The sequence below is a fragment of the Gossypium hirsutum genome, chromosome A08 (genome assembly GCF_007990345.1).
Source record: "Gossypium hirsutum isolate 1008001.06 chromosome A08, Gossypium_hirsutum_v2.1, whole genome shotgun sequence".
Classification (NCBI taxonomy): domain Eukaryota; kingdom Viridiplantae; phylum Streptophyta; class Magnoliopsida; order Malvales; family Malvaceae; genus Gossypium; species Gossypium hirsutum.
In genome coordinates this window covers 9,318,810-9,333,293 of record NC_053431.1, presented here as the reverse complement: position 1 = coordinate 9,333,293, position 14,484 = coordinate 9,318,810, and the positions used below count along the sequence as shown (strand labels likewise).

The following is a 14,484-nucleotide window of genomic DNA, read 5'->3' as shown; positions in this document are numbered from 1 at the left end:
AGCTCCTGCAAGAACATATGTCATATGAGCTCGAGAAGATGCTTTAGTGCCAGATGTCATTACTGGTACTTTTTCTTTATTAGATATTGATATTACTGCATTAATTGATCTTGGTTCCACACACTCGTATATATGCACAAATTTAGTAAATGTTAAAAATTTACCTGCCGAATTCACTGAATTTGTGGTGGAAATTTCAAATCCTTAGGGTTAATGTGTAAAGGTGGATAAAGTTTATAAAAATTGTCCACTTATGGTGAAGGGTAAATGTTTCTTGGCTAATTTAGTGCTACTGCCTTTTGATGAATTCGATGTGATATTGAGAATGGATTGGTTAACCCAACATGATGTAGTGGTTAATTGTAAGAAGAAGTACATTATGTTGAAGTGTCAAGACATTGAGTTACTTCATATAGAATCTGACAAGCTAGATGGATTATTTAATATGATTTCAGCAATAGCAGCACAGAAATGTATGAGGAAGGGGTATGATGCTTATCTTGCTTACGTGTTAGATACTAAGGTAACCGAGTCAAAGATTCAATTTGTGCCAGTTGTATATGAGTTTCTAGACATGTTTCCAGAAGAATTGTCTGGTTTACCACCTATTAGAGAAGTGGAATTCTCTATAGATTTAATTCCGGGAATAACACCAATATTGATAGCACTTTATTGAATGGCTCCTGTCAAGTTAAAAGAGTTGAAGACGCAGTTACAAGAATTAATTGACAGGGGTTTTGCTCGACCTAGTTTCTCACCATGGGGTGCTCCAGTGTTATTTGTAAAGAAGAAAGATGGATCTTTGAGGTTGTGTATTGATTACCGACATCTCAACGAAGTCACTATAAGGAATAAATATTCACTACCTTGAATTGATGACTTATTTGATAAGTTGAAGGGAGCTACTGTATTTTCAAAGATTGATCTTCGTTTGGGTTATTACCAGCTCTGGGTGAAGGATTCAGATGTTCCAAAGACAGCTTTCAGAACTAGATATGGTCATTACAAATTCTTGGTGATGCCATTTGGATTAATAAATGCACCAGCAGTGTTTATAGATTTAATGAGCAGGATTTTTAGACCGTACCTAGACAGGTTTGTCGTGGTATTCATAGATGATATTTTAGTTTATTCTCGAAATGAATATGAACATGCTGAACATTTGAGGATTGTGTTGAAAACTTTACAGGAAAAACAATTGTATTCCAAGTTTAGTAAATGTGAATTTTGGCTACGGGAAGTTAGCTTTCTTGGTCACATTGTATCTGTTGAAGGCATCAGGGTTGACCCAAACAAAATTTCAGCAATTATTAATTGGAGTCCACCAAAGAACGTGTCAAAGGTCAGAAGTTTTCTAGGCTCAGCCGGATATTATCGAAGGTTTGTTAAAGGATTTTCAATGATTGCTTCTTTGATAACTCGTTTGTTGTAGAAATATGTAAAATTCGAGTGGAATGATAAATGTCATCAGAGTTTTGATAGACTGAAGACTTTGTTGGCTGAAGCACCTGTACTGGTACAACCTGAATCGGGTAAGGAATTTGTAATTTATAGTGATGCATCTTTAAATGGTTTAGGTTGTGTTTTGATACAAGAAGGTAAAGTGGTTTCCTATGCTTTAAGACAACTTAAACCACATGAAAGAAATTACCTGATACATGATCTTGAACTGATAGCCATAGTGTTTGCATTGAAAATATGGCAGCATTATTTATATGGTGAAAAATGTCATATTTACACTGACCATAAAAGTCTGAAGAATTTAATGACATAGAAAAACTTGAATTTGAGGCAACGTAGGTGGCTCGATTAAAAAAGGATTATGATTTGATTATTGAATATCATCCGGGAAAGGCCAATGTTGTGGCAGATGCACTGAACAGGAAATCTTTGTTTACTTTAAGAGCAATGAACACCCGGTTATCTTTGTCAGATGATGGTTCGGTTGTAGTTGAATTGAAAGCTAGACCGACATTTATACAACAAATCTATGAAGCACAGAAGAGTGACAATGAGTTACAAGTTAAACGGGAGCAATGTCAAAAGAATTCTGATTCAGAGTTTCAACTTGGGACTGATAATTGCTTGTTGTTTAAAAACAGAATATGTATTCCGAAGAACTTAGAACTGGTACAAAAGATTTTGTATGAAGCTCATAATAGTACAATGTCAATTCATCCGGGTAGTAATAAAATGTATAATAATTTGAAAAAGATGTATTGGTGGCCGGGAATGAAAAGAGATATTTCTTAATTCGTAGCTAAATGTTTAATATGTCAACAAGTAAAAGCTGAGCATCAGGTGCCTTCAGGGTTATTCAGCCAATCAATATACCGAAGTGGAAATGGGAAAGAATTACCATGGACTTTGTAATGGGATTGCCTATGTCACCAAGAAAGAAAGATGTCATTTGGGTAGTTTTTGACCGATTAACAAAGTTGGCACATTTCATACCGGTACGTATGGACTTTTCATTAGATAAATTAGCCGAATTGTATGTCTCTAAAATCGTTAGATTGCATGGTGTAGTGATTTCTATTGTTTCTGATAGAGATCCTCGGTTTACATCCCGATTTTGGTATAAATTACAAGAAGCACTGGGGATACAGTTGCATTTTAGTACTGCATTGCATCCTCAAACTGATGGTCAATCAGAGCGGGTGATCCAGATTTTAGAAGACATGTTACGGTGTTGTGTGCTTGAATTTGAAGGTAACTGGGAAAGGTATTTGCTTCTGATTGAATTTGCCTTTAATAATAGCTACCAATCCAGTATTGAAACGGCACCGTATAAAGCTTTATATGGTCGGAAATGTAAAACACCATTGTACTGGACAGAGCTCAGTGAAAAGAAGATTCATGGGGTTGATCTAATTCGAGAAACTAAAGAAAAAGTAAAGGTGATATAAGACAGCCTGAAAGCAGCTTCAGACAGACAAAAGTCTTATGCTGATCTTAAAAGAAAATAAATTGAATTTGAGATTGGTGATAAGGTATTCTTGAAAGTGTCACCCTGGAAGAAAGTACTCTGGTTTGGTCGTAAAGGAAAATTAAGTCATCGGTTTATTGGACCATATGAGATCATTGAAAGAATTGGACCGGTAGCTTATCGGTTAGCACTACCGCCAGAACTTGAAAGAATTCACAATATTTTTCATGTGTCAATGTTAAGACGGTATCGATTGAATCAATCACATGTTATCTCTCCAACAGAAGTAGAAATTCAGTCTGACATGACATATAGTAAGGAACCAATTAAGATCTTAGCATGGGAAACAAAAGAGTTGAGAAATAAAAAAATAGCATTGGTAAAGGTTCTTTGGCAGAAACATGGAATTAAAGAAGCTACTTGGGAACCTGAAGATATCATGAAAAGGCAGTACCTGAATCTCTTCACTAGTAAGATTTTCGAGGACGAAAATCCATAAGGGGGAGAGTTGTAACAGCCCAATTTTAGTGAAATCAGAATAGTGGTTATAGGACCACGAATCCGAGTCCGAAAAATGAAATTATTTAAATTGCATAAAATGATAGGTATTATCGAAAATTTTTATCAATTATGTGTCTAATTGCAAAAAAATCTAAATTGAATAAAGTGTCAAAGTTGAATTCTAGTAGTTATAAGGATTAAATAGCTATAGAATTAAAAGTGAGAAGTCCTTATATGGCAATTAGACCATTGATGAAAAACATGTAGATATTTTTAATGAGTCATCCATGGAAAAATTGAAAAAGGTTAAGGACTAAATTGAAAATTGAATTAAATATAGTATGATAAATGATTAAATAGAATTAAACCCATTTTATATCATCTTCTTCTTCATAAAATACATGGAAACACTAGGAGAGAGAAAGGGAATTTCTCAAGCTTGAATTGATCCAGAAGTGTGGAACAAAGAAAAAGATCGAGGGAAAGAAAAAGTTTCGGATTAGTAGATACAATCAATTGTCAAGGTAAGTTCGTATAACTAAATTAAGCATGTAAATGTGTTGAATTTGATTTTTTGAATTATGTGCACCATGATTTGTAACTGGTATGTACATGTAATAAACCAATATTGATTTATGATTTACATGTAAATGATAAGATATTACATGAATCCGTTTGAATATTAATTTTCGATTGGACAGGTGATTACCGATATAAATGAGATCTTGCATGTGTTGCAAAAAAGTTGTCCCGAAAGAGTAATCTTTTGATCTCATTATGAAAAGGAAATGTACACATTGTGTGTACCATGTGAAAAGGGATAGCTTCGGCTATCGAATGCGAAAAGGGATAGCTTTGGCTATCGAATGCGAAAAGGGATAGCTTTTGGCTATCGAATGTGAAAAGGAAAGGTATACTTTGTGTATACCACATGAAAAGGTTATGTGCACTTTGTGTGCACACTTGGAAAGGTTAGGTGTACTTTGTGTATACGACTTGAAAAGGAAAGGTACACTATATATGTACACTTAAAAAGGTTATGTGCACTTTGTGTATACAAATTGGATAGGGTATGTACACTTCGTGTGTACCACTTGAAAAGGGAATGTGCACCTTGAGTGTACAACTAGAAAAGGAAAGATCCATCAGAAATTAAAAAATTCAACGGAAATGTATTAACAAGTGAAATAAGAAGAAATGACTTGATGAGTTCATCTATGCATAATAATGTTTTATACTAACCAATTTGGTTGAATGATTGTGTATAGGCCATATTTGCTAGCTTACTAAATTGATGGATAAATTGCCTTATGTGTGATTTATTTGATATATATATGTGGTAAGTGTAGTATGGTTATATGAACTTACTAAGCATATAATGCTTACTAGGTTTATTTTTCCCTATTTTATAGTGCTCGAAACTCGTGAAGGTTGGATTGGGTCGGAGCATCATTACACTATCAACTCCTTAATATTGGTATAAACAATAAACTCATTTTGATATAATGGCATATATAGGCTATTGAGGCCAAATGATGATTTAATATGTTTGTTTACAACCTAGCCATTGGAATGGCTAGTAATATGTATTTTGAGATAATGTGGTATGTTCATGTTCAACAAGATACAAATCACCTGTCATAAAACATGATTTACAAACCAATGAAAAGGTAAGCTTCAAGGTATGGTTAAAAGTTGGAAATGTTAGATTGAATGATGGAAATTGGTTGAAATGAATGGTACATACTTGTAAGTTTTCATGCAGGAAATTGGTTAAGTTTGGGTGAGAAATAGGGCTAGGGAATGGCCTTATTTCGTCTACATGGGTAAGACACACGGGCGTGTGTCTAGGCTGTGTGTGACACACGGACAGCCCACAGTCGTGTGAAATGACTGTGTGTCCCCTGAATCCTTAAATATGAAGTCAGAATAGTAAACGAGCAAAAGACATGGCTGTCTGTTTGGTCGTCTAAAGGACACAGGTTTTAAGCATGGTCGTGTGTGAAAACCGTGTAAAAATGGCTTAAAAATGGTGAAAAATCAGTGTACCACACGGCCTAGCCACATGGGCATGTGCCCAGGCCGTGTGCCCCTTTGATACTTAAGAAATTACAAGTCAGAATTCTAAACGGGCTAGCCACAAGGCCATGGGAGCCCCACGGCCTGGCCACACGGCCATGTCCCAGGCCACATGGGCGTGTGCCCCTATCTTCAAGGTAAAATTTTCAAAGTTGTCGGTTTAGCCCCGAACCACTTCCAAAGCATGTATTGGGCCCCGTAGGCCCATATTAGGGACTTTATGGTGAAATATGACAAGTTTTGATTTGGAATGCAAAATTTGTCTCGATTTTATACAATTTCTAGTGTATAAGTCTGGTAATGCCTAATAACCCTGCTCCGGTGACGGATACGGGTTAGGGGTGTTACAATCGATGTGGGCACTAATATTGGAGTTGATGATGACAATGGTTTTGATACAGGTGTCAGCATTTGTTTTGGCATTTGTGTCGACATCGATGTCAGCATCGGGGCATAATATATTGAGGACGGAGGTGGTGCGAAATACATAACTGCAAGAGGTGTGTATATAGGGTGCTGCAATGGTGCATAGTGTGGTGCTTGTGAATAAAACATGGGGTTAGAAAAAGAAATAAGAAATATATTAAGGGAACTAATTAGGATGTGGTGCATACATCGATGGCCGTTTTTTGGGTTAGAGCTAATGACAAACTCGTTTCGACACTTGCTCCAAACCTACGATGTTGGAGTAGTCGTCGTAGCCTATTGGGATGAAGTTGCCTACTCCTCGCCTCCACCAACAATAGATATAGCTTGTCGGTGACTCTAAACCAAGGCATGTACTTCAAACCAGTTGTTGTGTCTGATGAGATAAAATGTTTGTGAATGGATAAGAAATTAATCCTACGATCCCAAATGTTGATGTATTCATTGTGGAAATCTCGCCAATTTTTGTCGGTCTTCCCTTGCAAATCAAACTTGTGTAGTGCTTCCATGCCTCGTAGTGGCGGTAAAATTTTTTGCCTCCACTTGAATTATTGCATCACTCGATCCAATTCATACATCTCTATCGTCGCGTAAAATTTTAATAGGACCTTCGCGTCCCACATACTCCGAATGACAAAAAATTCGGGCGGAATGCATTCTATGATATGCGGATTGGCATATGGCATCGATTCAAACTGTAGTGCACAATTGTAAATTCTATTATGTACAAAATTTTAAATTTTAAATCATTGCGTAATTATTATAGGTATAAAAAAATTCAATAACTAACCTTTACTTCTGAGCGTCGATCTAACAACAGTCAGATATTTTCAAGCTGCTTCAATAGTCCCACATAAATCGGCCCATGGTTCTACCTACTCAAGCAATATGTTAATTCAAACATATAATAAGTAAACAACATTTATTATATTAACTATATATTATTATCAAATGAATTTTACCTTGTCACCAATGAGAATGTATAAGGGTCTTTCACTCAGAGACATTGAAATGGTAGCTGCCACCACTCCCATGACTATAGTAGGAGCAGACAACCACCGATTGACATCTTGTCCGGTTCTGTTACCCGACACAACTCTCGGTACAACGTGGCCAACACGGTTAATCCCTAACTTAGTCGTTCGGATTCTTTGAAGTTGACTAGGTGTAGTAGCTACCTTATTTCTACCAAATTTAGAGATTTACTGGGCATTAGAATGCCTTCAATTAACCTCAGAATGAATACTCAAGCATATTGTTCTTTGAGATGTCGGTCACGTCCTTAAGAAGTTCTTTGAAATTATTTTTCAACCACTTCATATCTATCCAACCACCTTGAAACTTGTTCGAAACCTTCCCTAAAAATACCTCGCAAAGGTCCTTTTTACTGGGAATGACCGCTGAACCCGTAGTGAATGTCCTATCTATTGGTAAATTGAGTTGTAAAGTTATGTCATTGAGTGTGATTGTACACTCACCGCATGGAAGATAGAATGTGTGTATCGGGTCTCCATCTTTCTACCAATGCACTGATAAGTGTAGGATCAAATTTGTAGCCCCTGAGCATACGAGACGCATGTAAGACCGTCTTGCAAATAACTACGAATTTTGGTGTCTAAGCTCTTTGAAAATTTATGTATGAACTCCACCAAAACATGATCATCTGCCTATTTATATTGACAAAATAAAACATTTAAAAAATTAAAAAACTTTAAAATTTACTTAATTGAAAATAATGAAATTTAAAATTTCTCCTTACCATTATCGATTGAGCAACAAAAATGTGCTTGTCGTAGAGACAAATCAGAGAGCTTGTCATTCGTGAAAATTTAATTGAAATGAATAATATATGAAATAATAAACTAAAACTATAATATTTTTAAACAAGTGTATTGGAAAATTTTGAACAAAACTTGAGAAAATTAAGATAATTGAAAGTTCAGAGAGAATAGAGAGAGTTTAATTTGAGTGAAAAGAAACAAAAATGACTTGATATTTATAGGAAAAAATTACTGTTGGTCCTTAAAAAATTTTACCATTGGCAACGTTTAAAAAGCCACTGAGAAATTACCGTTGTAGGAAAGCGCGTGTCAAAGAAAGAGCTGAGATAGCAGAAGCAGGGAATGAGGACATAACCACAGGAGGAGCTAGCAATCAAGAAACGATCACCAAGGTCAATTGAGACAGAAGCTTGAGAGAGAAAAAGGCACCCTAGGCCTTAGCCGATTTTGTCCACTTCTAAGGATCCTAAGGATTAAGAATATAAATAATAGAGCACGTAAAACGTGAAATCGATCTGTATTCCTTGGATATTTTCCCAGCTTCTTAACCTACTGTCTATTCTTCTTTTCTATTCCTATATTCTCTTTTTCTGGTTATTGACACATAACAGCGCGCTAAGGCAAAGTTTCATACATCTTCTCCAGAAATGACTTATTTTTTAAAATAAAAAAATTTATTTAACCCATTTAAAAAATTATCGTATTTATCTAAATTATAATCGATAAAGTGGACAAAAAAAACACACACAAAAAAAAATAGAGAATATGATTAAAGAAAGCACGAACAATAACCAACCTGACTCCTGAAGAAAAATTCAAAGATGAAAGGTTTTAAAAGGAGTTTTAAGTCAAACCAAAACTATATTTTGCATCTCTTTAAATGAAAGAGGAAGTAAATATTGGAATAGGGTATATGGTAAATTGCTAAAAGAAAGTTTTCTAATAATGTGAAGTAAAATTCCTACCATTACAATAGAAATGATATATCAGAACATGTACAATTCAATTACATTAGCATATCAGGGTTTTGCAAAATTCAGTTGGCATCAAATGATACATGTCTACTTCAAACTCTGTTTTAATCTCACTCCTCCGTTTTAACTTCGGAGTTCCTTTATCCCATGCAGATGATGGCGACTGAGACCATGAACAAGATGCTAGCGGCTCAGGAGATCTTCGCTTCTTACTGCTCACTCTTACTGGCTCCACCTGAACCGAGCCAATTAGGTGGGAAAAATTCAGCTTTGCTTTGGCGCCTCACATTTTAAAAGCGGCTCGAACATAAGCTAGCGCAGCACCGTCAGGAGTCTCGTAAGTACCTAGCCAGATCCTCGCTCCGTTTCGTTTCAGATCCCTTATCTCCGCAGCGTATTTCCCCGACAGCCTTCTCCTCACTCCTCTGTAATTAAACTTCTTTGGCGGCGCGTGAGGTTTAGGGACAGCCGCAGTAGTCTCCATCTGAAAACTCACTTCGAAGCTGGGAAATGAAGCATTATTAACGGCGTCCGTCTCCTCCGTTGCGTCAAACAACTGATCAAAGTTTATCCATTGATCCACATTAATCGCATCATCATGAAGCTCATTTTTTCGTGGATTTTCCCTGTCCTGGAATTGTATCAAAATCATCTTCCAAAGGGTACCGACGAATCGAGTCCGAAAGGCTGAGATCAAAATCTGAAGCACTATCACAATACATATTTGTGTGTTGCTAGAAACGGCTTTGACGCTTTGAGACTTCCAGGTATGGATTTGATTTCAATGGCTTCGTTGCGTTTACGTTTGCCGTTTGATTATTTATAAATGCCTATTAACTTAGGCATTAAACTATGGTTATTTGCTTTCCTTTTTTGTTTTCTTTAGACAATTCCAAGGAGTTGCTGATGGTTGAGATCTCAAAACATTTTCATCACGTTTTTGAAGTGCTGCAACTGTTCATTTATCCTTTGAATTGTTTATTCATTGAACGTTAATGGCGATAAAATCTCCATTACTTTATACTCCATAATTGTACATTTAAGAATCAATGAATCAACTTAAATTAATTCTCATCCATTTTTTGAATAATTTGTTATTTTTAATTGTCTCCAATAGAATTTTTTTAAAAAATATTGGATAGCAAAGCAAAATTTTCCATATTCCATCCTTACTGAGTTTTCGGGGATATCAATTTTATTTTTAAGTGTTAAACTTTGGCCTGCAATGCAACATCACACCAGCATTGGAGCTAAACCAAATGAAGCAGAATCATTTTGTTTATTTGTAACTTGATTTGGCTGCTTTGTAATTTAACTTTTAAGTTAGTAGGATTTGGTCAAGATTTGAATGTGATAGCTGGTATGTCAGCTACATTTTGTTTGTATTTTTAGATAAGCTTTTGACAAGCATTTATGGGAGTAGTTATGTTAGTTAAATGTCAAATTTATTGTAACACATATATACTTTAGCCGGATGAAATGAAAAAAAAAAATTCATTTCTTCCAAAAATTTCTATTTTGTTGTTAGTTTCTTTCTACAATCTCAAGTCTTTGAAGTTCAAACTTCTTGTATTCTTTATCCGGGTTTATTACCTTGTTGCTCTATTTTCAGACAGAGCTTCATATTTCATCCGGATTACTTACTTTTGTTTTCCTTCTCTGTTGTTAAAACTCAACAAATGGTATCAAGAGCTTGTCATCTTTGAGGGCCTCTATTGTTGGTATTTTTCTTTGTGAGAAACTTAAAGAGGAAGAAGTTGAAGTTGTTATTTTGTTGCTGCAAGATGAGTTTTACACCACCACCACCACCTATGTTTGCTGGAGAGAACTACCACATTTGGTTAGTGAAGATGAAGACATATCTCCAAGTACATGATTTGTGGAACGTACGTTGTAGAGAATATGCTGAACCACCTCTATTGAGGGCCAATCCCACCACTGCACAGATAAGGCAACATAGTGAATATTATGCCAAGAAGCACAAGGCTATGGCTTGCCTGCAAAATCGAGTATCCGATGTGATTTTTACTCTGATAATGGCATGTGACCCACCAAATAAAGCATGGGAGAAGCTAAATGAGGAGTTTATGGGGTCAGACAAGACAAGGCAGCAGCAATTGATTAACCTTAGGAGAGACCTTGAGAACTTGAATATGAAAGAGTCAGAGACTATCAAGCAGTACTCTGATAGGATAATAGCCATAGTCAACAACATTAGGCTCCTTGCTGATGATTTCAGTGAGAGCAGAGTTGTTGAAAAGGTCATTACAACTCTCCCTGAGAAATTTGAGTCAAAGATTTCTTTATTAGAGGACTCGAGGGATTTAACAGCCATCTCACTGTTTGAGTTGGTAAATTCCTTGTATGTACTTGAGCAAAGGAGGGCCAATAGGCAGGAAGAGCACCCTGAATGAGCTTTCCAAACAAAGGCCAAAGAAAGCTCAAGTTCAAGCTACAAAGGCAAGAAACCATGGCTTGACAAAAGGGAGAAATAAAAAAGGGATGTTGAAAAAAAGAGCTTTCCACCATGCATTCACTGCAAAAAGACCATACATTTGGAGAAGAACTGTTGGCACAAACCAGATGTTCAGTGCTGGAGATGTAAACAGTTTGGTCATGTTGAGAAGGTGTGCAAGAACAAAAAAAAGGTACAAGGTCAGCAGCAAATGCAAGCTAAGGATGCTGAAGACCTTCAAGCTCAGAAAGAGCATGTTTTCTCTACATCCTGTTATTCAACCTCAAACAAAATCAGTAAGAACTGGTTAGTTGATAGTGGTTTTTTTCACCATATGACTTCAGATGAAAGGGTGTTCAAGAATCTTGACAAAAGGTTTACTTCCAAAGTCAGAGTTGGAAATGGCAACCTTATTGAGGCCAAAGGCAAAGGAGATGCAGTGATAAGCACACATTCAGGTAACAAAGTTATTTATGATGTAATTTATGTGCCTGATATAGACCAAAACCTGTTTAGTGTTGGTCAACTAATTGAGAAGGGTTATTCACTGGTTTTCAAGAATAACTCCTGTGCTGTTGAGGATTCATTTGGTCAAGTACTAGTTATAGTGGCTATGACTGATAGGTGTTTTATGCTAAATGTAAGTCAGCTAGAGAAGAAGGCTTATACTAGTGCTACTGACTTAGCTAGTTTATGGCACAAGAGGTTAGGCCATGTCAGTTACAAATCCCTTGGTTTGCTGAATAGATTGAATTTGGTTGAAGACATGTCCAAAGTTGAGGTCAGTGATGATGTTTGTGAAGTTTGCCAGCTTGGTAAGCAGATAAGACTGCCTTTTCCAGTCAATAAGGCATGGAGAGCTCGAGGTAAACTCGAATTAGTTCACACTAACATTTGTGGACCAATGAAGTCTTCCTCCTTGAATGACAACAAGTATTTTTTGTTGTTTATTGATGATTTTAGTAGATTCTATTAGATCTATTTTTTGAAGTAAAAATCAGAGGTGTTTGAAGCATTCATCAAGTTTAAAGCTCTAGTTGAGAACCAATTAGGCTGCAAGATCAAAGCTTTGAGATCAGATAATGGTGCTGAGTATTTTTCCGAGAAGTTTCAGAAGCTGTGAATTCATCATCAGCTAACAACAGTTTATACTCCTTAGCAAAATGGAGTGTGTGAAAGAAAAAATCAAACAGTGCTCGATATGGCCAGATGTCTGTTATTTGAAAGCAAATTGCCAAGCAAATTTTGGGCTGAAGTAGCAAACACTTCAGTGTATCTACTTAATAGGCTACCTACTACTGCTGTCAAGGACAAAACTCCTTTTGAAGTTTGGCATGATCTCAAACCAACAGTATCACACCTAAAGGTGTTTGGTTGTGTCTGCTATACTCTTATACCAGCTGAAAAGAGAACCAAACTTGACAAAAGATCTATGCCTGGGATCTTTATTGGTTACAGCAGCATCAATAAGGGCTATAGGGTGGTTGATCCCTCAACAAAGAAGATTTTGGTAAGTAGGGATGTGAGGTTTGATGAAGAAAAAGCTTGGAACTAGAGTGATCCAGATGCAAGTTTGAATGAAGAAAATCAGCTAGACAGCAGCTTGGAACTAGTTAAAAATGAGCCTAGCAATGAAAACTTTGATGATACTCCTGCCAGAGGCACCAGAACCATTGCAGACATCTACCAAAGATGTGATGTTGCAATAGTTGAACCTTCAAATTTTGAAGAAGCTGCCAGCGAAAAATGCTGAAAGAAGGCCATGGAAGCTGAATTGGAAATAATCCACAAGAATGACACTTGGGAATTGGTTGACAGACCAGACCAGAAGAAAGTTATAGGTGTCAAGTGGGTGTTTAGAGCCAAGTACAATACTGATGGCTCATTGAACAAGCACAAGGCAAGGCTTGTGGTGAAAGGCTATAGTCAGTAATATGGCATTATTCCATGGAGACATTTGCTCCAGCCGCAAGGCTAGACACAATTAAACTTCTATTTGCCTTGGCTGCACAGAAACAATGGAGAATTCACCAGCTCAATGTCAAGTCAACATTCTTAAATGGCTTCCTAAAGGAATAGATTTTTATTGAACAACCAGAGGAGTTCAAGGTTCCTGGTGAAGAGGACAAACTTTACAAGTTGAAAAAGGCCATGTATGGTCTAAAGCAAGCACCAAGGGCCAATAGAGTTGATGAGTACCTATCTAGGCTCGGGTTCGAGAAAAGTGTTAATGAACCTACACTTTTTATAAAGAAGTCAGAAAATAAAACTCTTCTGGTTGTCTCACTTTACGTGGATGACTTACTTGTAACTGAAAGCAAGAGAGAGTTGATCGATAAGTTCAAAGTGCAAATGCAAGAAGTTTTTGAGATGACAGATTTGGGAGTCATGACATACTTCCTTGGCATGGAAGTGAACCAATCTGATCAAGGCATCTTCATTAGCCAACATGCCTTTGCTTTGAAGATTGTCAATAGATTTTGCATGTCCAATTGCAAAATAGTCAACACACCAATGGCTCAAGGGGAGAAACTGACTAGTTGTGGGAATCAAGAAAGGGTTGATGAGAAGGAATATTGAAGCTTGGTAGGTTGTTTGCTTTACTTAACAGCTACTAGGCCTGATATTATGTATGCTGTTAGCTTGCTGTTCAGATTCATCCATTGCTATGATGTTGTCCATTTTAAAGCAGCAAAGAGAGTTCTTAGATATTTGAAGGGCACTTTGAATCATGGAGTAAATTTTGAGAAGGCAAAAGAGCTCGAATTGATAGGGTATTCAGATAGTGATTGGGCAGGGTCCATTGATGACATGAATAGCACCTCTAGATAATTTTTTACTCTTGGCTCGGGAGTTTTCTGTTGGAGCTCAAAGAAGCAACAAACTGTTGCTCAGCTACAGCTGAAGCAAAATACATTGCAGCAGTTGCTGCTGTTAATCAAGCCATTTGGCTTAAAAAACTTTTGTGTGACTTGAATAAAGAACAAGTTGAAGCAACTGAGATCAGGGTTGATAATGGGTCAGCAGTTGCTATAGCTAAAAATCTTGTTTTTCATGGTAAGAAGAAACATTTTAAGATTAAATTCTATTTTGTTCGAGAGGCTGAACAATCGAGGGAGGTAAATCTGGTTCATTGCAGCTCAAAAAATTAGTTTGCTGATATTTTAACCAAGTCTCTCGGTGCTACACGATTTGATGCTTTAAAAGGAAAAATTAGAGTTTGTCGTATACAATCCAAGGAGGAGTGTTAAACTTTGGCCTGCAATGCAATGTCAAACCAGCATTGGAGCTGAACCAAATGAAGCAGAATCATTTTGTTTATTTGTAACTTGATTTGGT

General features: G+C 36.6%; 1 protein-coding gene and 1 pseudogene across 1 annotated transcript; one reads left to right on the top strand and one right to left on the bottom strand.

Moving 5' to 3' along the window:
• Positions 1-8,727: 8,727 nt before the first annotated feature.
• LOC107949008 (ethylene-responsive transcription factor 13-like) lies at positions 8,728-9,412 on the bottom strand (annotated as a pseudogene).
• Positions 9,413-10,474: 1,062 nt separating this feature from the next.
• On the top strand, positions 10,475-11,104 carry LOC107949852 (uncharacterized). Its single transcript, XM_016884852.1, has one exon. The coding sequence runs from the start codon at positions 10,475-10,477 to the stop codon at positions 11,102-11,104; it is 630 nt and encodes a 209-aa protein (XP_016740341.1).
• The last annotated feature ends 3,380 nt before the right edge of the window (positions 11,105-14,484 follow it).